Source organism: Molossus molossus, unplaced genomic scaffold, assembly GCF_014108415.1.
Source record: "Molossus molossus isolate mMolMol1 unplaced genomic scaffold, mMolMol1.p scaffold_m16_p_17, whole genome shotgun sequence".
NCBI classification, from domain to species: Eukaryota; Metazoa; Chordata; class Mammalia; order Chiroptera; family Molossidae; genus Molossus; species Molossus molossus.
Window position 1 is genome coordinate 60182395 of NW_023425352.1, and position 24322 is coordinate 60206716.

At 48.4% G+C, this 24322-nt stretch overlaps 2 protein-coding genes across 3 annotated transcripts in view; one reads left to right on the forward strand and one right to left on the reverse strand.

The window, feature by feature from the left end:
• ANXA11 (annexin A11) overlaps window positions 1-1659 on the forward strand; it is a 43634-nt gene extending 41975 nt beyond the window's left edge. For both annotated transcript variants that reach the window (XM_036265104.1, XM_036265105.1), the window contains one exon: window positions 1064-1659. In XM_036265104.1, the coding sequence (XP_036120997.1) occupies window positions 1064-1123 (60 nt within the window). In that variant the 3' untranslated portion in view covers window positions 1124-1659. The remainder of the gene's footprint in view (window positions 1-1063) is intronic.
• A 10595-nt stretch (window positions 1660-12254) lies between these two features.
• On the reverse strand, window positions 12255-23855 carry PLAC9 (placenta associated 9). Its single transcript, XM_036264850.1, has 4 exons — window positions 23792-23855; window positions 13579-13676; window positions 12787-12910; window positions 12255-12308 (listed from the first exon to the last, which is right to left on the reverse strand). Exons 1-4 carry the CDS (start codon window positions 23853-23855, stop codon window positions 12298-12300), a joined length of 297 nt encoding a protein of 98 aa, XP_036120743.1. The 3' UTR covers window positions 12255-12297.
• Between the last annotated feature and the right edge of the window lie 467 nt (window positions 23856-24322).

A 24322-nucleotide genomic window follows, 5' to 3' on the forward strand; every position in this document is an offset into this window, starting at 1 on the left:
TACCTGGCCTCCAGGTCCCAGCCACGTCCAGGGCTTCCCGGATGAAGCTCGGCTCACTCTGAGTTGCTTCTTCCTCTCAGCTCTGCGGCGGAGGCCATAAGGAGGGCAGGTTCGGAGTGAGGGCTCTGGGGTCAGGTCATGCTGCTTGTTCGAGATCTGTGCGATCTTCAGCAGTGTCCTAAACCTCCCTGAACCCCAGTTCCATCATCCTTAAGACAAGGGTAATGGTGTTGAATCTTAAAGGAGGCGGTTTATGACAACCACCAGCTACTCTGTCTCCGCATGCAGAGCCAGCATGACACAGTGTATCCCTGTCTGGGTGATCTGACAGTTCAATTCTGAGCTCACGTGGACCTCGCAGCTGCGGTCACCATGGCCAAGTCCTGATTTCAGACTCACCAGCATTTACTATTGAGCAGGTCGCTGAGAGAAGCTAACTCTATTGCTCTGGCTATAAAAATGATGCTGCAAAGTTTCATTTTCTGTGTGCTAGCAGCCGGTGGGCATCTGGAAGAAGCCACAGGCCTTGCCCTCAAGGAAGGAAATGACTAGAAATTAGCTAAACGAGGCCTGCACTTCCGCAGTAGTCCCAGGGGCTCCGGTGGAGGAGACAGCAGTGGGAACCGGGAGCCCAAATAATAACAGCGCCTCCACTGGAAGGTCGTGCCAGTCCTTTACATTTCCTGAGTAGGACATACTGCTGTGTGACGACGTGATCCCAACCGAGGGCAACAAAAATGCTCTGGGCAATGCCACCATTGGTTAGCCCGGGGACAGGGGTGTCTGACTGTTTCAAACTTTGTGTGTTTATTTTTCCCCTTCTGGCTTTGATATTGGGGTGATTGTAGCTTTAAGGTTTTTAGAGGGGGTGGGGGGTAAACTGCATTGTCATGGCCTGCACTGTCTCGTATGTGAGTCTCGGCTGCTCTGGGACCTGCGTGATGCGGCGTTTCCCTGGGATGGACCAGCCGCTCTGTAAGGGCACTTGGGGCAGAAGAAAATGCGCCAGGTGGCCCAAACTGGCCACACCTCCCCTAACTAATGTACTTGTTTCTGTGACCAGGGAGACACCTCTGGGGATTACCGGAAGATTCTGCTGAAGATCTGTGGTGGCAACGACTGAGCAGTGACCGGTGGCTCACTTCTGTCCACCTGCCAGCGGCAGCGATGCCAGGAAAAGGCCAAAAGAATGTCTGTCTGTTTCTGTCAACCCACAAAATAGCCCCATCCCAGTGTGACAACCCTACAGCCTTGGCCCTTCCTCCACTCCTGCCTCCTGGTGGTGAATTGCGCCCTGCTGAAGGCCGGGGTCGGGCTGGAACTCTCTCAGGATGCCTTTCCCTGTCCGCCCCCACGGCCTCTAGCTGCTAAAGTAGATGTTTTATTTCCTAACTCATGTAGTCTTCCCCTTTGCTTGTAGCTGAGACACTCGGCTCCATTTTAGTCATGTCATTTGAATGTTTATTTGGAGGCATTTTTCATAGTCATTGCCAGACAGGTGCACAGCAGCTGCCGCACGCATTTCAGGTGAGGGCGGGGCCGCGCCTCGCCCAGCAGTAGGAGGGAAGACGACCTCTCAGGGTAGTCTGAGTCTGGTGAGAATGTGCCATGAGCTTCATTATTGCCAAACTCACTGCTTTTTAGAAAAGAAAAAAAAAAGACCAAAAAGTTGTCTGTTCCTTCTTCCATGAAAAGCCATGAAAATAAAGCCAGCTCCCAGCCAGTTATGGAGCTTCTTGTCACTGAGAATATGCCTTACACCTGAATGTTGATAGCCAAAAGCTGTTTCTGAATTAAAATCAGCTCTTGAACATTCTGGAAATGTTTTACAGCTTCTTTTTTTCTGCTTCTTGATTCTGCCCTGTAGCCCAGGGGGTCCTTAACTAGTGAAAATTCACATGACTTTTTTTTTTTTTAATATGTTTTTATTGATTTTTTTTAGAGAGAGAGGAAAGGAGAGAGATATAAACATTGATGTGAGAAAGAAACATCAATTAGTTGCCTCCTGCACATCCACTGGGGATCAAGCCCACAACCTGGGCATGTGCCCTGACCAGGAATCGGACCGGGACCTCTCAGTCCATGGTACGACACTCAGTCCACTGAACCACACTGGCCAGGCTTATGTGACTTTAAATAGAAACTTGTGCTCAGGAAACCCTGAGCAGAGGTCATTTCCAGGGACCCAGGTGGTATGGATAAGAAAAGGATGCTCCTGAAATCATGCAGGGGCAATAAAAAAATAAAAGCCCTGGCCAGTTTGGCTCAGCGGTTAGAGTGTCGGCCTGCAGTCCAGAGAGACCCGGGTTCGATTCCCGCTAAGGGCATGTATCTCGGTTGCAGTTTGTCCCCGGCCCTGGTTGGGTCGTGCGGGTGGCAGCCACTCAATGTGTCCCTTTCACATCGATGTTTCTCCCTCTCTCACTCTCTCCCAGTCTATCTGAACAAAAAATCAAAAAATGTCCTCAGGTGAGGATAAAAAATTTTTTTTAAAATAGTAAAAATCATGCAGGGGCCCTGACACTGATGAGGTGCAGAAATTTTGGTCACATGTAGACCCAGTGAAGTCCACTAGAGCAAGGTAGGAAGCACGTGGGCCTTCATGCAGTCCTGAAGGAGGGACACTCGCGGAGGTATGTGCGTGGCTCCTGGGGTAGACTACAGTCAGCTTCCAAAGAGGCATGAGATCAGCACCTTCCCCGAGGACCCTTCCATCCGAAGGGCGGTTCTGGTGTGGCCCTGGTGGGCTCCCTGCCCTTTGGCTGATGGGGTTAGGATAGGGAGCGTCTAGAATGGGAGCAGATGTTTTCAAAATCACTGTCAGGTCCCGAACTCAGAGCTGGCCTTGCTGGTCAGAGGTCTCTGTTCACTCCCTTTCTGACCTATGTGCAGAGTGTAGAAAGAAGAGAATTCAGAGACTAGGCTGGGAGATCTACCTGCTGGGCCCTGACCAGGGCCCATAGGGCTTGTCCACAGAGTGGACATCTGCTCGGGGATCCCTGCTGACTCCTCACTGCCCCTTGGATATGGTGAGAGGAAGGGGTAACCCAAGGGCCATGGAGCAGCCATGAGCTGGACACTAGCCTGGCCTACCTAGCCAGAGAATGCTGATGTGGGCACTGGAGTGGGTGGCAGGCCCTACACATCGCTTCAGCTCTGCCTCAGTTTCCATGCCTGGAGCCTCCTGACCAAGACCCAGCATACTTGGCTGCAGCGTCCCTCCCTAGAGCGGGTCTCCCGCCCTTGGGTGCCAGGTGTGGCCTGCCTGGCGGGATGGACTGTTGGTGTTGCACAGCCTGCCATGAGCTCAGGCTGACCCCACTGGCCTCCAGACTTGGGCCAGGGCCTGCACTCAGTCTGAGCTAATGGGACTGCACGTGTTCTGTGATGTTACTCAGCCTGCTGTCCACACCAGAGGGTTGGTTCACCCTGGTGCCCAGCAGACACTCTGACCTGCACATGCATCAACTTTGGTCTCCAAAGACTTTTTAAACACTTGAAATTGTTGTCAACATTCAAGCATGGACAGATTTCATATTTAAACAAATTCAGACTCCTGGCTTCTCTCTCTCTCTCTCTCTCTCTCTCTCTCTCTCTCTCTCTCTTAATGAAGGAGAAAAGGATGCTATTTTCTTTTTAAATTGATTTTAGAGTGAGGGGAAGGGAGAGGGAGAGAGACAAACGTCGATCAGCTGCCTTCTGCATGCACCCTGATGGGGGATTGAACCTGCAACCTAGGTATGTGCCCGAACTGGGAATTGAACCAGCAACCCTTCGGTGCACAGGACAGTGCTCAACCAGCTGAGCCACACCAGCCAGGGCACTCCTGACTTCTCTTCAAAGAGAAAAAATTCTGGTGATATTGGCCCAGAATCCTTACATAGTGGTTGCTGCTGGAGCCAAATTGCTGTTGCCCTTCTAGTGTATACTTGTCATTCTGCTGCAGGCCCCACCTCTCCCGAATGGCTTTCAGCTTCACAGGCTTTTGAGTGTGAGACCCTGGTCTGTGTACCTGGGGCCACCAGTGCTTATCCTGGTCCTGGTTCTCTCCACCTTCCTGTCCCTCTGGCTGCCCTCTTGGTCATGTCCATGGGCCCAACCCATTGTAAGTACGGGTTGGAAGACTGAACTCACAGATCTCTCTCAGGGGAAAAGGTACCTACTGGCTTTTAAGGTCAGTGGGAGGTTGTTAACATTATTGATTATGCTTAGGGCAAAAAAAGATGGGGAGGGGGACATCTGACCTTACAGGGCATCTGTTTGGGAGAGGATTACACAGGGTCTTTTGCAGTCTTCTGGAGTTGTCAGTCAAGGCCAGTCCATGGTACACATCCAACCTCACTTCCAGAGTAGAGGATGAGGCACCAGATGGATTCAGCCCTTAGTAAACTTTCAACAGCTGTGAGACATCGGCAGGAGCACTTTGTTAAGGGTAGGACTGGGGCGAGGGTGAGGCCAGTGAGTCACTTGTCTCAGGTGAAAAGTTTAGGGAAAGAACCTTGGAATGCTCACCTTGTATGAATGGGGAAATGGTCCCGAAGTGGTGGTTCTTAAACCTTAGTGTGACATCAAATACCGAGGAAAGGAGCTAGTAACAAGAAGAGGAAGGGGAAGAAGAAGGTGAGGGAGGGAAGGAAGGAAGAAAAGGAAAAAAAGAAAAGTAAGAAACAGCAGCCTAGTTGCAGAGTCAGGGAGTCAGTGTGCTGTAGTAGGATTCCATGGAGCTGAGGCTTGAACTGTGTACCCAGAAGGTTGAAAACAGACAAAACAGCAGGCAGTCACCACTGCTAAGAAACACCATGAACTCCCACGGATAACACTTGTCTCTGAGAATCAAATTCTGCCTCCACCACGGAAACCCAGGCCCTTTCCATCAGGCTGTAACTGTCCGAGTGGAGGCCCGTCCCACAGGCCAGCCCTGAGCACTTGAGAGTAGAAGATAGCACGAATAATGAAGCCAAGGGGAGGTGAAGCTCCAGCTCTGTATCACCACCTTCTTAACCGCCGTCACACTGACGGGGCCTTCATTTATCAGGAAACCGCAGAAACAATGGTCTCCGTAAAAATATGTGGGTGAGGGAGGTGGGGAATTATTTATTAGAGGTTAGCCTTTTTAAACATTGATTTGTCTGAGACGTGTGTTTCTATGACACTAAGTCAACAGCTGTGAGACATCAGCAGGAACTCAGAGAGATCTGTGAGTTCACAGTCTTCCAGCCCATACTTACAATGGGTTGGGCCCCATGGGCATGACAAAGGTAATGAAAGACAAAACAAAACACCTTAGTGTGCATGGGGATCATCTGAGGGGCTTGTTAAAGATACGGTCCTTGGGCCCCACCCTCACAGATTCTGAGAAGACATGGCGCCCGGGAAACTGCATCTGTAACCTGCCTGCCGTGTGATCCTGAGGCTCATCTAAATACGTGTACACTAAGACAGAACTTCTGAGAGCAGAGGTGTTCATGTAGAGGGTAGGTGTACAGGTGGTGGGGTGTTCGGAATTCAGTCAGGTAATGGCAGATGGGACATGTCCACTCCCAGCTTTGGAAAGAGGGATCTGAGAGTTGAACCTTTGCAGATAACATGGTCCAAGCAACAGCTGGACGGCCATACCATGTCCATTCTCTTGCTTTGGTAGGGAGTCGTAATCCTGGCCTAAAACTCGACCCTATGTCTACTGTCAGCTTCTTCCTGCCTTGGCTAGTAGGGAGTAGTCAGACCTAGAAACAGAAATCAACCTAAATCATTTTCTCAAGCAGAGAACAAACAGCTTAAATGTTCACCACTCCACACCTACCTACCTACCTGTGTTCCTCTCTGAGAGACAGGGATCATTACTCGGTTCTCCACCTGGCCATGTAAAGGGTCCATTCTCAGCAAAAGATTCAATCAATCAAGCCCCCAACTCTACGAGGAGCTCTTCCCCTCAGCCCTTGCTCCTTGGAAAGCTCTCCTTTGCCTAATACTGGGGTCCACCCTGAACCTGGTTCCTTCCCAACAGTCAGCTGATCTAATCCTGAAGTAGAAAGAGCACTGCTTTCGGACTCAAGCGTCCGTATTTTGATCTCAGCTGAGCCACTGATCTGCTGTGTGATCCTGGAAAAGTTACTTCCCCTCTTTGGGCCTCTTGTAAAATGAAGAGTAAATTAAATCAGAGCTATTGCAACTTCACAGTAGTCAGCAAAATGATGGGGTAAAGAACTTCAAAAGTCTGGGGCAAACAGGAGACAAATTGAAGAGCTTGGGGAGAAAAGATGACATGAGATGCTTTGGGGAAAAATGGTTTTGAAGAGGTTCCCCCAACTGGGAATGTAGAAATCCATGTAGAAAAGACTTGAGAAGGCCCCAAACTCTCACCTCTGCTGACCTTTAGGTTCTGCACAAGAAGGAAGTGAATGCTAAGGCAGAGTTGGTTTATAACTGAGTGTCAGAACTGGCTGAGTATCAAAGGATGTGCCCCAACACACATATTTGCAAAGACTGGGGGATTACTTTCAGTTTTTTGGTTCCAGGAGTTTAAGGAAATGTGTTGAATCATTAGTGACAACTAAACTAACTGAACAGAAACTTCAATGGCCACCCCTGACAAAGAATACAAACATTTAAAAATCAGTTTTAGATAAGTCATTAAACTACACTACATACAACAAGGAGCAACAACCTCCCCGAGTATGGGAAAGAATCTGATTTGTCGAGTTGTCACATAATTTTCAAAATGTCCAGTGTTCAACAAAAATTATGAGGCATGTAGAGAAACAAAGTATGAACCATACGTGGGGAGGGGGTGTGTGGGGATCTGTTAGTAGAAATACAGAAGCCCATATATTTGATTAACCAAACAAAGACTTTAAATTGACTGTCTTAAAAAAACTAAAAGAAGCCCAGCCGGTGTGGCTCAGTGGATTGAGCATCATCCTATGGACTGAGAGGCCCCTGTTCTATTCCCTGTCGGCACATGCCTGAGTTGTGGGCTCAATCCCCAGTAGGGGGTGTGCAGGAGGCAGCCAAATCGATGTTTCTGTCTCACATCAACGTTTCTATCTCTCCCTTCCTCTCTTTCTAAAACAATCAATGAAAATATAAAACAAGCAAACGAATGAATGAATGAATAAATAAATAACTAGAAGAAGCTATGAACAAAGAACTAGAGGGAACCAGGAGAATGATGCCTCACCAAATAATATCAATAAAGAGAAGGAAGAAAAGAAACCAAATAGAAATTCAAGAGTTGAAAAGTACAATAATAAATGAAAACTTTCCTAGAGGGGATTCAAGAGATTAGAGAAGGTAGGAAAAGAATTGGCAACTTCATGATAGACATTTGAGATTTCCCAGTATGAGGAGCACCATCAAATGTACCAACATATGCATAATGGGAGTCAAAAGAGAAGAGAGAAAGACATATTTGAAGAAACAATGGCTGTAAACCAATTTGATAAAAGACCATCTACACATCCAAGATTACATGGTAAATATAATTGGAATAAATTCTCCAATTAAAAGGCAAAAATTAGCAGACAAAGGATATCAAAGTATATCCTGATAAAAGGGTTAATCTATCAAAATATAACAGTTATAAACATATATGCACTTAACAATAGAGCCCCCAGAAAGTTTGAAACAAAAACTGACAGAATTGAAGGGAGTAATAGTTCAATAATTATACTTAGAGACTTCAACATTCCACTTTCTCTATTGGATAGAACAATTAGACAAAATAAAACAGAAAACTTGAACACTAAATCACCTATACCTAGCAGACATATAGAACACATTGTCCACCCAACAACAGATATATATTCTTCTCAAATGCACATGGAAATTTATCCAGATAGACCACAAAACTAAATAAATTCTAGAGATTGAATCCATACAGAATATCTTCTATGACCCAGTGGAATGAAATTGGAAATAAGTAATAGGAGGAAATCTGGAAATTTTACAAAAATATGGAAACTAAATAACATACTTTTTTTTTTTAAAGTGGAGGGGAGAGAGAGCGAGAGAGACATCAATGTGAGAGAGACACATCAATCGGTTGTCTCCCTCATGCACCCCCACCAATTCCGGGGATGGAACCAGCAACCCAGGTGCCCTTGACCAGAAATCAAACCAATGACCCTTTGGTGTATGGGCTGATGCTCTTAATCATTGAGCCATGCTGGCCAGGGCAAATAACATATTCTTAAAATAACTCAATGAGTTAAAGAAGAAGTTACAAGAGAAATTTTAGGAAATACTTTGAGATTATTGAAAATGAAAACACAATATACCAAAATGTGTGATGCAGTGATAGCAGTGCTCAGAGGGAAAAGATAGCTGTAAATGCCTACATTAAGAAAAAGAAAAGATCCCAGCCGGTGTGGTTCAATGGTTGAGCATCGACCCCTGCACCAAGAGGTCACTGGTTTGATTCCCGGTCAGGGCACATGCCCAGGTTGCAGGCTCGATCCCCGGTAGGGAGTGGGCAGAAGGCAGCTGATCAATGTTTCTCTCTCATTGATGTTTCTATCTCTCTCTCCTCCCTCTCGCTCTAAAAAAAAAAAAATCAATGAAAACATAAAAAAGAGAGAGCTCAAGCCAATAACCTAATCTTCTATTTTAAGGAATTAGAGAAAGAAGAGCAAACTAAACCCAAAGCAACCAAAAGGAAGAAAATAAAGACGAGAGTGCAGATAAACAAAATAAAGAATTAAAAGAAAAAACAAAACAAAACAGTAGAATCTATGAAACGACAACAAAAAAAGGCTATTTGAAAAGATCAACCAAATTGAGAGATGATTCAATTACTAAAATCAGAAATAAAAGTGGGGATGTTACTAACAACCTTATACAAATAAAGGATTACAAGGAAATACTGTTAACAATTGTATGTCAACGTATTAGATAACCTGGAGAAAATGGGAGAATTCCTAGGAACACACAAATTCTCAAATCTGACTCAAGAAGAAATAGAAAATCTGAATAGACCTATAATTAGATTAAATCAGTAATAAAAAACAATCCCAATAATAAAAAACTCAAGACTGGGAGACTTCACTGATGCATTCTATCAAATGTTTAAAGAAGTAACACAAATCTTTCTCAAACTATTCCCAAAATATAGAAGTAACATTTCTTAATTTAGTCTGAGACCAGTGTTATCCTGACACCAAAGCTAAAGACATCATAAAAAAAGTGCAAAAATCCTCAATGAAATTCTAGTCAACTGAATCTAGCAGCATGTTAAAATAATTATCTACCATGACTAAATGGGATATATCAAAGGAATACCAAAATCATTCAATATGTAAAAATCAATCAATGTAATACACATTGTTAGTAGGAGGTAAGAACCACATGATCATCTCCATGCAGAAGAAGCATTTGAGAAACCGCCACATTTGATGACAAAAACCCAAGAAACTAAGAATAGAAAGGAAAATTATCAACCTGAAATAAAGGGCATCTATGAAAAACCACAGCTGACATACTTAATGATGGGAAGTAAAACACTATTCACAGATGACATGACTATATATTCATATATATTATATAATCCTAAAATATCCACACAAAAACTATCAGAGTTAATAAATGAATTCAACAAAATTGCAGGATAACATACTTGATGAACATACAAAATCAGTTGTATTTCTAAACAATAGCAATGAACAACAACCTGAAAATGACATTAAAACAATTCCATTTACAATAATATCAAAAAGAATAAAATACTTAAAGAATACATTTAACCAATGTGGTGTAAGACTTGTACACTGAAAAATACAAAAATATAAAACATCCTGTGTTCATTGATTGGAAGACTGTATTGTTGACATGGCAATACTCTGCAAATTGATCTACGGATTCAATCCAACCCCTATCAAAATTCCAGCTGCGTTCTTGCAGGTATGGACAAGCTGATCCTAAACTTCATATGGAATTGCAAGGAAGTGGTCCCCAAACAGTAAAAAAAAAAAAAACAGTCTTGGAAAAGAACAACAGTCACTTAAAATTACTTCTTAGTTTCAAACATCTATAGTAATTCATATAGTGTGGTACTGGCATAAGGATAGGCATATAGACCCATGAGATAGAACTGAAAAATCAACCTACACATCTCTGCTCAATTGATTTTGACAAGTGTCCCAGGACCGTTCAGTGGGGAAAGCATATTCTCTCCAAAAAGTAGTGCTGAGATAACTGGATATCCCCAAGCAAAGGAATGAAGTTGAATCCCTATCTCACATCATATTAAGAAATTAATTCAAAATAGATCAAAGAACTAAATGTAAGTGCTAAAGCTAGCCAGGTTGGTGTGACTTAGTGGCTGAGCGTCGACCCATGCACCAAGAGGTTGCCAGTTCTATTCCTGGCCAGGGCACATGCCCAGATTGTGGGCCAAATGCCCAGTGTGGGGCATGCAGGAGGTGGCCAATGTTCTCTCTCATCGATGTTTCTATCTCTCTCTCTCCCTCTTTCTTCCCTTCTCTCAAATCAATAAAGAAAAACAATTTTTTTAAAGGAGCTAAAGCTATAAAAATCTTAGAAGAAAACAATAACTACCCATGACCTTAGATTTGGCAATGGATTCTTCGATATGATGCCAAAAGCACAAGTAACAACCACCAAGTTGGACTTGTTCAAAATGAAAACATTTGTATCTGAAAGGACACTATCAGAAAAGTAAAAAGACCATCTGCAGAATAGGAGAAAATGTTTGCAAATTGCATGTCTGATAGAAGCCTAGTATCCACAGCACATAGAAACCCTAACAACAATGAAAGACACCCCGACTTTTAAAATGGGCAAATACTTGTCCAGGCTGCTTTGGCTCAGCGGTTGGAATGTTGGCTCACAACCAAGGAGTCAAGAGTTTGATTCCAGTTACGGGCATGTATCTTGGTTGCGGGTTTGATCCCTGGCCCTGGCTGGGGTCATGTGGGAGGCAACCAGTCCATGTGTCTCTGTCACATCGAAGTTTCTCTCTATCTCCCTCCCACTCTATCTGAAAATCAATGGAAAATATCCTCAGGTGAGGATTTAAAAAATAAGAAAAAGAAAGAAAGAAAGAAATAATAAAATGGGCAAATACTTGAATAGCCATTTAAAAAAAAATAGAAATAACCAACAAATACATGAAAAGATGCCCAGCGTCACTGGGAATTAGGTAAATGCAACCCAAAACTACAGTGATAGCCACTGCACACCTACTGTGATGACTACAGTCAAAAAGACATGTTGGTGAGGGTGGGAAACGTTGAAACCCTTATATAAACATTGCTGGTGAGAGTGTACAATGGTACAGCTGCTGTGCAAAAACGTTTGGGGATTCCTTAAAAACTTAAAGTTACTATTTGAATCAGCAATCCCATCCCGTTATGGATCCGAGAGATGAAAGTGTGTTTACACAAAAGGGAATAAAGTACTGATACATGCTGCAACAGCAGTGAACCTTGAAAACATGCCAAGAGAAAAAAACACGCGGAGGACCCCAGACTGTATGACTGCGTTTATATGTGCTGTGCAGAGCACGCGAGTCCCCAGGACAGACGCCAGCGGGAGGGAAGTGGGAAGTGATGCTTAATGGGTAAGGGGCTTCCTTTCGGGCTGACTGCACTTCATGAAGCCACTGAGTCTGTACAGTTTAAAGGGTTAAAACTTTGAATTGTGTGTTATGTGAATTTTACCTCAATAGAAAACATTTTTAAAACTTTAATGGGCACACAAATCCCCTGGGGTGGTCTCATTAAAATGTAAATGTGATTCAGGAGTTTGGGTGGGGCCGCAAATTCTGCATTTCTGACGACTCCTAGGTGAGACCTCTGCTCACAGAGGCCATGCTTGAGTAGTGAGGTTCCCCAAAGGGCCCTTCCACCGCTCATCTACCATTCTGGGCTTCAGGGGCCTCATCTCTGAACCACCCTGCCCTGTCTGCCCCTTAGAGAATGGGGGCTGAAGCACAGTGGGCCGGGGGCTCCCAGGTCTGAGCCTTCAGGGGAGGTGGGCCTCAGGGCATGGCAGTAGGTGGAGAGCAAGCCTCGGCTGCAGGGGTCACTGTCAGCGGACAGAGGATCGAAGGAGTAGCTCTCATTGTGCACAAGCTGAAGGGCGCCGACCAGGCCCTCTGAGAGGAGCGCTGTCCACAGGGCACCGCTTCCAGCTGCTGGGCACCTCCGCTCCGGTGCTCAGACAGGTGCTCAGACAGGTGCTCAGACAGACAGGTGCTCAGACAGACAGGTGCTCAGACAGGTGCTCAGACAGGTGCTCAGACAGGTGCTCAGACAGACAGGTGCTCAGACAGACAGGTGCTCAGAAACGATCTGAAAGAAAGGGGCGGCTCATGTGAGGGAGTGCTGAAGGCACCCTCCCCGCCCTCCAGCTCCCCCGGAACTCCGGTGCCAGGGAACACAGGGCTCAAGGAGGGAGCAGGTGGCACTCCCTCCACTGCCCGGTCAGAGGGCTGCCAGTCTTTCCTGAAAGGGTTAGTGGGAACACGGGTGGTCCTTGGAAGGGAGATGAAAGGAACCGAGGAGCTTGGAGGGACGGACGTGGCCGTGACGGAGGCAGTGCTCTGTCAGGGTGGTGGTGCCGAGATGGAACTCAAGTGCCCAGGCTGCAGCAGTCGGGTGGGATGGGGTGGGGATGGGGCAGAGAACATGGGGCGAGCTGGGGGAAATGCCTTCCCACTTCTGTCTCAAGGAGGAGCTGGAGCCCTGGCTTGTCCAGGCCACACCAGTGCACCCACACCCTTCCTGCATGCCCAGCCCCAGTTGTCCTCTCTGCCACCTGACCACTCACCATCTCCCAGGAGGTCGGGGGTTCGGCTGAAGGGCCCCTGGGGCAGGTTCCAGGCCAGCTCCTCCAGCTGGCTCAGCAGGCCTTTCACTTCTGCCTCCAGGTGCCCCACGGTCTTCTCCACCTTCTAGAGCAGGGAGAGATGGGACGGTGGGGTGGGGTGAGGAGCAGGGGACAAGAGCAGCGCCAGGTCCTGCTTAGTCAGTGGTCCGGTGGGGAGAGTACTGGGTGCCCGGGGACCTGGGTCCTTCTTGTTCAGTCCCTTTCACCTCCCCGTTCCCCAGATGACAAAATCTGAGGGGCTCCCTCTCTATGACTGCTCCTGGCTCTGGCACTGGTTTTTCTGTCACAGGTTTGAAGTGACTAGGGTTCCTCTTCCCGCTCCAGAACTCACTGGGAGCTCACATTCCTTTTGTTGCTTTGCCCCCTGGTGGCAACCCTGCCAAATAACAGGTTTGGGATTTTGAAATTTTCTTTGTTAACTTTTTTCATCAATGAACCTTATTAAAAGTCTGGCAAAACCTACAGACCCCTTCTTAGAAGAATAACTTAATTGGAAAAATAGGATTTCTAGGAACACCAGCTTCATTAAAATATTATTCAAATGTTAAAAATTAAATTTTTGATGTAAACAAGTTTTCAGGGAGAGGTTTAGCCTGACAGCCCAGGTGGCCAGGGAGCAGGATTGGCCTGGATTTCCCTAATTTTCCAAAGCAAGGTTGGCCAGAGCCCTATAAAGCCACCAGCCTGGCAGGTGGCCCCAAAGATACATGTCCTCCCAGGTCACCCCATTACCTCCTCTATGATGTCTAAACGGCCATGGACAGCCATGTGTGTGTCACACCCTGTGGTCCGAGCTGGATCTCCTCGGGAGGGGATGAAGGGTTCAGCAGCTGTGGGAAAACAAGTGGTGTCCCTGCGGGGCCCTCGGTCACCCTGGAACACTGGCGACACCCTTAAAGCATGGGGGTCAAGTAGGTGTTCCTGAACCAGTCACGAGGAGAAGCAAAGACAGGCCCAGCGGGGTCAGGGGAGTGTGGGCCGCTCTGACCACTCACTGTCTCCGTGGTCTCTGAGCTCACCGATGTCCACGTGGGCTTCTGGAGGAGGAGCTGCCTGGACTGGGTAAGTTAAGGAAGGGACGAAAGTTTCCCAGGAGAATGGCACGTGCAAAGACAGAGAAGCTTGAGTCCGAATGACTCCAAACCCTGGGCAGTTTGGAGTGGCTGAAAGTCCAGGTGGGTGGGAGATGACGGGAGAGGTGGACCACAGACACCATGCCAGAGGCCCTAGTAAACCAACCTCAGTGCTTATTTGGGGTTTAACCAAAGAGTCACATAGTCATCTATGAATTGTTAAACTCAGAGAACGGATTGGAGAGATTTGTCTTTGAAGGCAGAGTTACTGCAGTAACCAGGGTAAGAAGTGAGGAAGGAGGCAGTAGCAATAGAGAGGAAGAAAATGAGTGGAGGTATTTTAGCACTGACATTGGTGACCATTTAGCAATAGCTGACACTTGCTGAGTGCTTACTATGGACCAGATAGTGTGCTAAACAAATGTATCAACTCAATCAAGTTTTACAACAGCCTATTATTATCCTTAATGTGCATGTACGGAAACTGCCACACAGAGGGGTGAAGTGATGTGTGCAATGTCACACAGCTAGTAAGTGGAAGATTTGAGGTGCAACCTGTCCAACCCTTGATTCATCATCCCCGCCCCCGCCCAATGTTGATACCTCCTTGGTTCTTCCTGGCACTGCCAACCCTCATACTGGAAGTCTTAGACCCCCGGTTCTAAGCTGAGGTTTCAGAGCTGGTGGCTCTCAAATGCCTGTGGGTCCTCAAAGTTGGCTGAACCTTGAAGAACACTGGCACTCAGGAAGGTGGACACTGTCCCAGAAACTGAGAGAGGCAGAGAGCTTTACAGAGGACAAGGCACCCAGCATGACCTAAAGCAGCCCAGGGGTCTCGCGAGATGAGGATGGGAACCAGAGCAACAGGAAAGTCACTGCTAAGCCCCCTCCAGCTCTTCCTTTCAGTGGAGCGGTGGGAGCAAACCAGGTTCAGCTGCAGTGGGATGAGAAGCGAAGGAGAGGTCAGAAGGCAGAAACCTGGATCCTGGAAAGTGTCTTCAGGAAGCTCGGCTGTGAAGGAAGGGAGAGGAGATCACAGGGTCTAGAGAAAGCTTATTGGTGTCGCTTCTGGTCTTTTAAGGCACTGAAGAAACACAGCCATGCTCATAGCCTGGGAAGGAGAGGAGCAAAGAAGAGCTAAGGGATGCCACCTGCAGGGAGAGGCGGGCAGGGACAATTCAAGGAGGGAAGAGAGAGAGCACGTAGCAAAAATGGGTATAAAAGTTCTACTTAGAGGCCAACAGTTGACCGAGTCCCCACCTGATGGCCCCTATTCATTCTGTAAAGTAAGAGGAGAATCATTTGCTGAAAGTCCATGTAGGAAAGAGGAAAGGACAGCTGTCGAATTTTCAGGACTTCTGTGAGTGGGTTGTTAAACACAGCCACTAGAACAGAAGCCATGGTGAGAGCATTTACAGCACAGCCCTGGGCAGGGGCTTGAATAAAGAGGGGCCCCGAAGGGGATGGGGATACAGGAGGCTGTGCAGGGGTGCAGAGTGAGGGCATCGGTGAGCAACCTTGGGAGCACCAGCCCTCCCCTGGCGGCTCGGCAGCAGATGTGGCTGAGGAGCTGACTCCTGGGAGTCTGCAGGATGAGTGTGGTGGGGCGAGAGCAAAGGAATTGAGGGTTGACCGGCAAGGGGCTGAGGGAATGGGCTCTGGAGTCTTGCTGGGGTAAGAAGGAAAAGAGGCCAATAAGAAGAGCAATTGGGAGAAATGAAGGGGCTGAAAGGACTTGTGGTCTTGGTGCAATGATGAGAGAAACAGGGACGGAAGGTAAGGGTACTGCAGTTCTCAGTTGTCAAGGTGGAGCAGCTTCACAGTGACAGTGTCAGGGCTGTGGCCACAGATGTGGGCCCTGAAGCAGAGGGGGTAAGGGTCACTGCTCTGATCTCTGTGGGTGCAGAACTCCTGGGACTGTAGGGCGTCAGTGTGGGTCAGGTTGTCCAACGGGACATTTAATTGCCCAGAAGGTTGAAAGGTCTTGAGGTAGGAATGGAGGTGTTAAGCCATTTTGCTGGCGATGAATGTGTTACTCAGAGGTTGAATGACTTACTCAAGGTCGCAGTCAGCAAATGACAGGACCCCAGGCACCTGGCCTTCTCCTGACACCTCAACAAGCTTGCCTTCCGGAGTCCGCTGGAGCCCCTGGCTCTCAGACTCTCTGGTTCCCTCTCTTCACTCGGTGTGAGGAGCACATCAGGGACACGGCTTCCTTCCCCTGAGCGTTTCTCCGGGAGAACAGTTTGTGTTTTACATTCTCCGTTTCTTTATTTCCCTTCTCTTCAAAAGACAATGGTCTATTTGTTGGCTTTGGGGAGGGGGGGGAGATGTTATAATGGCAGTTTGGTTACTTTTTTAAAAGGGAGTCTTTTAGAGATTTACACCAAAATATTTACAGATAAATGCTATGATGTCTTGGATTTATTTCAAAATAATCCAGGCCTGGGAGTGGGAGGAGGCATGGGCGGAGTGTAGAACAAACAAGATTGGCCAAGATTAGTAACTTGAATGGGTGATGGGGACATGGGAGTTGACTGTACTATGTGTGTGTGTGTATATATGTGTGTGCATGTGTGTGCGCGCGCGTGTAGTTTGACATTTTCCATAAGAAAAGCCAGTTGTCTGATGGGCTGCAAAACACAGAAGCCACTGTGGGCTGTGTGCACTGATGTGAAATGTTCAGGTTTGAGAGATCCTACCCAAAGGGCTGTGCCCCATTCTGAGCCACATGTCCTACGAAAGTCTAGAGGTGGCCAGAATGAAGGGACTCCGAAGTCTGACTCATTTACCCCAGCCGAAAGAACTGGGTGCTGACCCTGGAGAGGAAGGATTTCCGAGGGGCAGGGAGAGCTGTTCTTACCCACAGGAGGGCTGTCTGTGTCCACAGCCTCCCTGTGCAGGTCTGCCCAGGGGCTTTTGGCCAAATTTCCCCCCTAAGCCCTGCTTGCCCTTTCCAAGACCCTACCCTGGTCCTCTCGTCCCCCTCCCTCCCCGCAGTGTAGGCCAAGAGGACACCCTGCGACCCTGTGGTCAGTGGGCTGCACCAGCTCTGTAAGTCAGGGGCCACACAACATGCCCCTCCCGTGGCCCAAAGCACACTGCTCTTCATGTCTGTGGCGAGAGCTAACTTGGCTCCAAACCCGAGCAGGGAAAAGGCCGGACTGAGCTGTTCTCCCCATCCACAGCACTAGCCTCTCACATCTGGACGGAACTCAGCGCTGGGCTCCGCCGCCCAGCTGTCCATGAGCTCATCCCACCTCCCACCAGTTCAATGGAGAGAGAGCGCTGGGGCAGAGCCAGGGCCCTCCCAACCTCCCTGCGCCAGGCTCCCTCGCCATGTGGATCCCATGGCGTTGACCTCAATGCATGATCGCGGAAAACACACCAGGCAGCCCCGTTCTTGGCCCAGCTCGGCCATGAACTGCTGTGGGCCTGTGGGAATCTTTCTCCTCATCCTGGAGCCTCCACAGCACGGGTGGGGTAGGCCCGAGGCACTGCCCCCCCGACTGGCTCACCCCTGATGCTGCTGGGTCTTTCAGAGCCTGTCGAGGGGCCTCAGAAATCAGCTACAAGGACAGAAGTGAAAGAAGTCGAGGACAAGTTGCTTCCTGGACCAGGTCCAACAAGGCAAGACCTGGGCGCCTTCTATTTTTTTGAGCTTGTACACACACACACACACACACACACACACACACATCTTGGAGCCTTAGTAGAAAGGAGCTCATGCTAACGCCTGCTTTGCGGAGCTTTTAGAAAGTTCTAGAAGAGGAGTGGGGGAGGCTGCAGGATCACCATGATCAACCCGAGGAGCCAAGGCTGTGGTTCCCGTCTTCCCTTCCTTCCTCTGCTCCGCCTTCCCTACCCGGCCCCGGACAGTGGGAAATGGACCTTCTTGGATGCTGGGTTGTTTTTCCTGGCCTGGCTCCTGCTCAGGGCCTGTGTGCACCCTGGATGGTGGCCAGGGCTGGGATGTCGTGCGCTGGTAAGGACAGGCTGCCAGGAGGGGCCAGAAGCCCAGGCAGAGGCGCTGGACTAACTTCTCCAGTTAAAGAGACATGGCCACTGGGTCCCCCTCGAAGGCAGGAAGTGAGGCCCTCTCCCACTTACAAGCAGAGGAGACTTTTATCTGGGACCCAAACACTAAAGAAAGCACCCACAACTCCACCGGTCTCTGTGGGACCAGGTGATGACAGCACTTTCTCAGCGCAATGTTGACGCGTGCCACCGTGCCCCTGAGTCATCGCAGACACCCTGACCAGCCACTCTCGCCACTGGGGCTCAATTATATTCGACCACATTCAATGTAATAGAATAATATATTTTACCACATCTGATATTTGTATTATAATTTGTGACTCATTCAAAACCATCAGTGGTTTTTGTAATTTTATAGCAGAACATTATTTTCAAATAATTATGTGAAGAACTCCAATCTGTGGACCTGCCCTGGCTGAAGCAGGAGAGGGACCCTCTGCCCCCCAAACAGAGAGCTCAGATTCTGAAGAACACTTTTGTTTGGTTTAGTCTAGTTTGTTTTGGGAGAGACATGCCGTGCTCCCTCGGTGTCCGGTCACCGTCCAGCTGTGGCCGGAGCCTTGCCGATCACTCAGAGCACAGCAGTGCACTCCGGTGCTTCGCAGCTGGTTAAGTCAGTATTTTGCCTGAGATACAAGCTAGGCTTCTGTAACAAAGAGCCCCTCACTCATACACGAGTTCCCTTCTTTCTCATGTATCTCTTCAGAGGTAGACTGGCCAGTGGTCAAGGCTGGCAGGCAGCTGAGCTATTCAGAAACCAAGATTCCTTCTATCTTGGACTACTGCGCTTTTCAGTCTGCTGGGCTACAATGTACCAGAACATTCCAAAACCCCCGCCATGTGGAGAGGGTCTAAGAAGACATCCAGGGTAACTAACCTCTCTCCTCGTGCTGAGAAAAGAACCCAAAGCTGGGAGTCAGAGACACGGTGCCACCCCCTCTGCTTAGTGACTGCTCTTTGCTGCTAGGCAGCCTCCTTGTGTGTAAGGGGTCTGCCCTGCTCTGTGTACTTTGCGAGATTGCTGTGCTTGATCACAGGGGGTCCTGCACTGGAAGATGCCTCGGAACTACCAAGTGATGTCCAAATGCCATGTAGGGCATTGACCAGGAGAGCTGAAGACTGAGCGGGTCAGTAAAAGCCCCCGTGGCTTCCCCCTCTACGTGGAGCTCTGGGCTGGATCACTGCAGCCAGCTCTCCTCGACACGGGAGGCATCTGCCCCAGAACAAGTCCCGTGCAGGAGTCCAGGGGATGCTTGGGAAGGGCTTCTCCAACAGCACTAGGGCTCGGTGCTGACCCAGCTCTCCGGCTCTTTTTGGCCAATCCTACTTGCTGGATCCTCGGTTTGCCCACCTTTGGAAAGGGCATAACTATACTCTATCTTCAAAGCTACTCTTTTTCTTTTTCCACTGTTGACACTATTACAGGTGTCCCCCATTCCTCCTCCTTTGACCCCCTTGAAGCTACTCTTGATTTGTGATCACTTACTTTGTGCCAAGCTTTGAGTGCTTAAATGCATTATCTCATTTATTCTATCTGTGAGCTCAGTACTCTTTTATCCTCCCCCTTTTTTAGATTAGAAAACCAAGATCAAAGACGTTGATGCCCCAGATTACACAGAAAGTAGGTGATGGGGACAGGATTTGAATCCAATCCACCTGACACTGTGGGAGACTTTTTGCATGGCATCAATTTTGTTAAAATCTGCTCTGCCATCGCCTGCCCCAAGGCAGGATATCTCTGCATTCTGCATTTCTTTATCTCTGCATTTTGCATTTCTTTAAGTAACCATTTACTCAACAAGCCAGTCTTTGCTGACCTTTTGTTCCTTTTGTAGTATTTCCTGGAATTGCTTCGGGCAAGCCTGGTGCTTGGCAACAGGTGCTTCTTGCCCTATATATTGTGTGAATTACCCCTGAATAAACGAGACTTGATCAGAGCCCTGTCTTGTCTCCATTTCTCGTGTCTCTTGTCCCTCCTCACCCTCACTCCCCCTCTAGAGTCCTCGTTGCTCGACCTGCAGGACGGGTCATGACACTGTCTATACTGTGCCCTGGCAGTGGTATGGTCTTGTGTAGCCACTTGGGGCTTCAGCTGCCTCTTCTATAAAATGAGGGGCTGGACAGATGTGGGACAAAAGGAACCTGTACATTGACACCCTTGCAGCTGTCTTGTGGCCCCACAAGAGCCCAAAGGTGAGCCTGGCTCCGACTGTCTGAGTGCTTTGCTCCCCACAGCATCCATTTCGTAAGAGGGAATAGATGGTCCTCGTGACAGCCCTTCAGCATCTTCCGCTTTCACCCCCGCAAACAGCAGAACTCCAAGGGGGGCAGCTGTCCGCAGGGCTGCAGTGGTCGGCTGGGCAGTGAGAGCTCCCCGCGGGCCCTGAGGCGTGGGTGGGGATGGTTATAAAGGGACCAGGCTCTTCAGACCCCTCTCATGGCAAAATAGGAAAGGAACTCAATCAAACCTGAACCTGAAATTAATTCTCTACAATTGACACAAAATTTGGCTCACTCAATACATAAAGAGCATTTGCAGATCAATATGAACAATCCCAATACCATAATTGAAAAGTAAAAAACAGTTTACAAGGAGTAGTAGAAATGACCAATATGCATTTGGAGAAAAAGTCCAATCTCAGTAGTGATGAAAGAAACGCAAATTGAAGCCATAAAATCCATCTTAAAGTATTCTTGCAAAAAAACAATTCTAATTGAATTAGATCAAGCTTCTAGATCTAACTACTAGTTTATAGACAACACGGGCGCAAAAGAACGTGTAAATGGCACTCGGAGGATGCAAGCAGCCAAAATCCAAATGTGGAAAACTATAGAACAAACAGTCCAGTTTCTTCAAAAAATACATTTTAAGAAAAAAAAGCTATAGAAGAGAACTTAGTATTTAAAGAAACTTATTAGACATCTCAACCAAAAGCAAGGTATGCACCTTATTTGGATCAAACAAACCAAATGCAAAAACATGGCACAATCAGGGACATTTGAACCCTGGCTGGATATTTGATGATATTAAGGGATTCTTGTCCATTTTTTTAGATTATGAAAATGGTATCGTAGTTATGCTTATTAAAAGATTACTTATCTTTTAGAGATAGATCAGAACATTTTTAAAGATGAAAATATATGATGTCTGGAATTTTCTTCAAAATACTTTGAGGAGAGAAAGGGGGGGGGGGGTAACATGAAACACGATTAGCCAGGAACTGACGCTTGCTGAAGTGGGCGAGAGGTGCATGGGGTCAGTGTACTGCTCTGTTTTTACAGGCATACCTGGTTTATTTTGCTTCCCGATACTGTGTTTTTACAAATTGAAGGCAAGACCTTCCACCAGCAAAAAGATTATGACTTGCTGAAGGCTCAGATAATGGTTAGCATTTTATTTAGCAATAAAATACTATAAAATTATTTTTTAGAATACTATTGCACATTTAATAGACTAAGACATAGTGTAAACATAAGTTATATATATACATTTATATGTATATATGTATGTGTGTGTGTGTGTATATGTATATATATATATAGTGAAACCAAAAATAATCATGTGACTCACTGTGCAAGATTCACTTTATTGTGGTGGTCTGAAACTGAGCCCACAATAGCTTTGAGGTATGCTTTTATATCCAAAAAAATTAAAAGTTAAGAAAAACAATGGTATATTGTCTGAAGTTTGAAAAGTTACACACAAAAATGTGTGAACTCAGTGTGAAATTACATTAATACATTTACACTTTCTTCCCCTTTTCTTTTTTAAAATTTTATATATTTTTCCTTTATTTTATTCTTTTTGATCACTATCCTTTTTCTTTTTTTTTTTTTTATCCTCACCCGAGGACATTTTTCCATTTTTTGTTCAGGTAGAGTGGGAGGGAGAGAGAGGAAGAGGGAGAAAGAGAAACATCGACGTGAAACATCAACACATGGAGTGGCTGCCACCCTCACGACCAACCAGGGCCGGGGACAAACTGCGACCGAGGTATACGCCCTTAGTGGGAACCGAACCTGGGTCTCTCGGGTCTGTAGGCTGATGCTCTAACTGCTGAGCCAAACCGGCCAGGGCATTATCCTTTTTCTTAATCTGTAGCAATGAGCATGCATAATCAGAAAGAAAATAATGTTTAAAAATGGTTTTAAATTAAAGGGTATATACCAGTCATGGCTAAAGGGGCCACAGAAAGTGAGCCACTTGTGGGCAGGTGGCCAGCTCCTCCCTCTGGGAATCACAGACTCTGCTTTGTCTTCTCAGCTCCAGGAGGTGGGGACTGAAGGGGGAGGAGAAGGGGAAGGGAGAGAAGAAGAAGGACCAGCATGGTGCTGAGCCAGTCTTACAGGTGAGGTCCTCTTACAGGTGAGGTCCTCTTACAGGTGAAGACACAGAGGATCAGAGGGATCAGTGGGGCTATCTGAGGGGAGAAGGAGCCAGTGTGTGATGTATCCGGTGCTTCCTCTTTTGTCCCATCTCTGCAGATAGCTCTGTGGGGTGGGCATCATTCTTCCCGACACAGAGAGGAGCAAACAGTCTCAGAGAGGTGAAGTGACGTACCCGGGGTTACTCAGCCAGAAGCTGCCCGGGATCGGGACTGGCCTCAATTCTTTCCCTGGTGCTTACTCCCACAGTTCACTGTGCCCCAAGGTGGACTGGGGCTGAGGCCTTCCATCCGAATGCAGGGCACTTTGCCTGAGTGACTCAACCTCCCCTGGCTCCAGGTTGATGGAGGAGCAGCCTGGCCTGGGGACAGGAGGCCTGGATGCTTAGTGAGGGCTGTGCCTTGGCACCACCATGGGACCTGAGCCTTGCCCTCACCTGGACAACTGGGATGAGCACCAGACATTGGGTAAATGGGAACATGGCCTGTAAACTGTAACACATTGTACAATATGCAGAATCTTAGCGGGGAAAGGGAGCATCTGTGTGTACAGTAAATAAATACATCTGCAGCCATCTGACCTGAGCCTCACCTGTGAAGGGGCAGCACTAAAACTGCTGTCAGGGAGGGGAGAGGGGACAGTGTAAGATAAAACACCCAGCCAGCTGAGCACCCAGAGGGCTTCTCCCTCCCACACCCTCTCCCCAAGGCAGCTCAGGCTCTCAGGGACCTCTCTGGCAGCCTGGAGACTGGCCTCCTCACCCCAACGGCAGAGCCCCCGCAGGCCACTGACAGGTGAAAGAGGGGCCTTTCTCCTGGGCCTGCAGCCCTGTCCCTGGCTGGCTGTGCTGGGCCAGGCCTGGATCACCCTCCTGTTGGAGCTCGGTTTCCAAGGCCCAGTAAAAGCAGGTCTGGGAGCCTCTGTGGACCCTAGAGGAAGTTGGGGTGGGGCTGGGGCGCTGCCCCACCTGCAGGTTTGACCTCCCACCCTGTGATCCCTGTCTCCTCCTCTCTCCTTCGAGGGACGCCGGGTTTGTCCACAATCCCTCTTCCGTTAGTATCTCACATCTTTCTCTTTTCCTCTCTATTCTCCCCCCACCCACTTCTCCTGCCATGTTAGTTCCTCTGTTTCGTTCCCTCTTGTTCCTTTTTCTTTCTATCCCTGTTCACAGCTCATAGTGCGCAAACATCTGTTTATCTCCAAAGTCTCCTAGTCTCTATTTCTCTCCATTCTTCCCCCTGCCCTCTCTATAATCGTCTCAGTCCCCTGCCTTTATTTCTCTGCCTTTTCCTATCTTTCTCCGTTTTCTCTCACCATCGTCCTCTGTCTTTCCCCATCTCTTTCTCTCTGTCCGGCTCTGTTTCCACGTCCCTCCCTCCTCCGTCTCTTGCTCTTCCCCACCTCGCAGTGCGTCTGTCCCGGCCCCCGCCCGTCCGGGCCCCACTCACCGGCGTCGGCGCCCGCAGCGCAGAGCAGGGAGAGCGCGGCCAGCGCGCAGAGCAGGGGCCGCATGGTGCGTCTGCCCGCAGCCACCCTCCCCGCGAGCCGGCCGCGATCCCGCCGGCCGCTCGGGAGGAAATGCTCGCAGTCCCAGCCAAAATTCCTGGGCGGCTCCGGGCTTTCTGGCTCCAGCGAACCCGCCCCCTCCAGAGGCCCCTCCGCACCCCGCGGGCCGCGCGGAGCCCAGAGACCCCGCGGGCGGAGGGGCGGACGTGCCAGCCTGGGAGCCAGCAGGGCAAAGGGCCGCCCTCGAGTCCCCGCGCCTCCTGGGGACCGGGGTGCAGAGGAGAGAGAGAAGGGCGAGAGGGTAAGGGTGAGGGCGTGGGCTCCAGGAGACTGCCCCGGGCCGGGTATTCGTTATGAGCCCATTATACAGACAGGCCGGCCAACCAAGCTCTGAGAGCAGCGCCTTCCTTCTCCGGCCACGCGCGGAGTGTGCAGGCTTTCCTGTCCCCCTGCGAATGTTCCTCACTCTAACT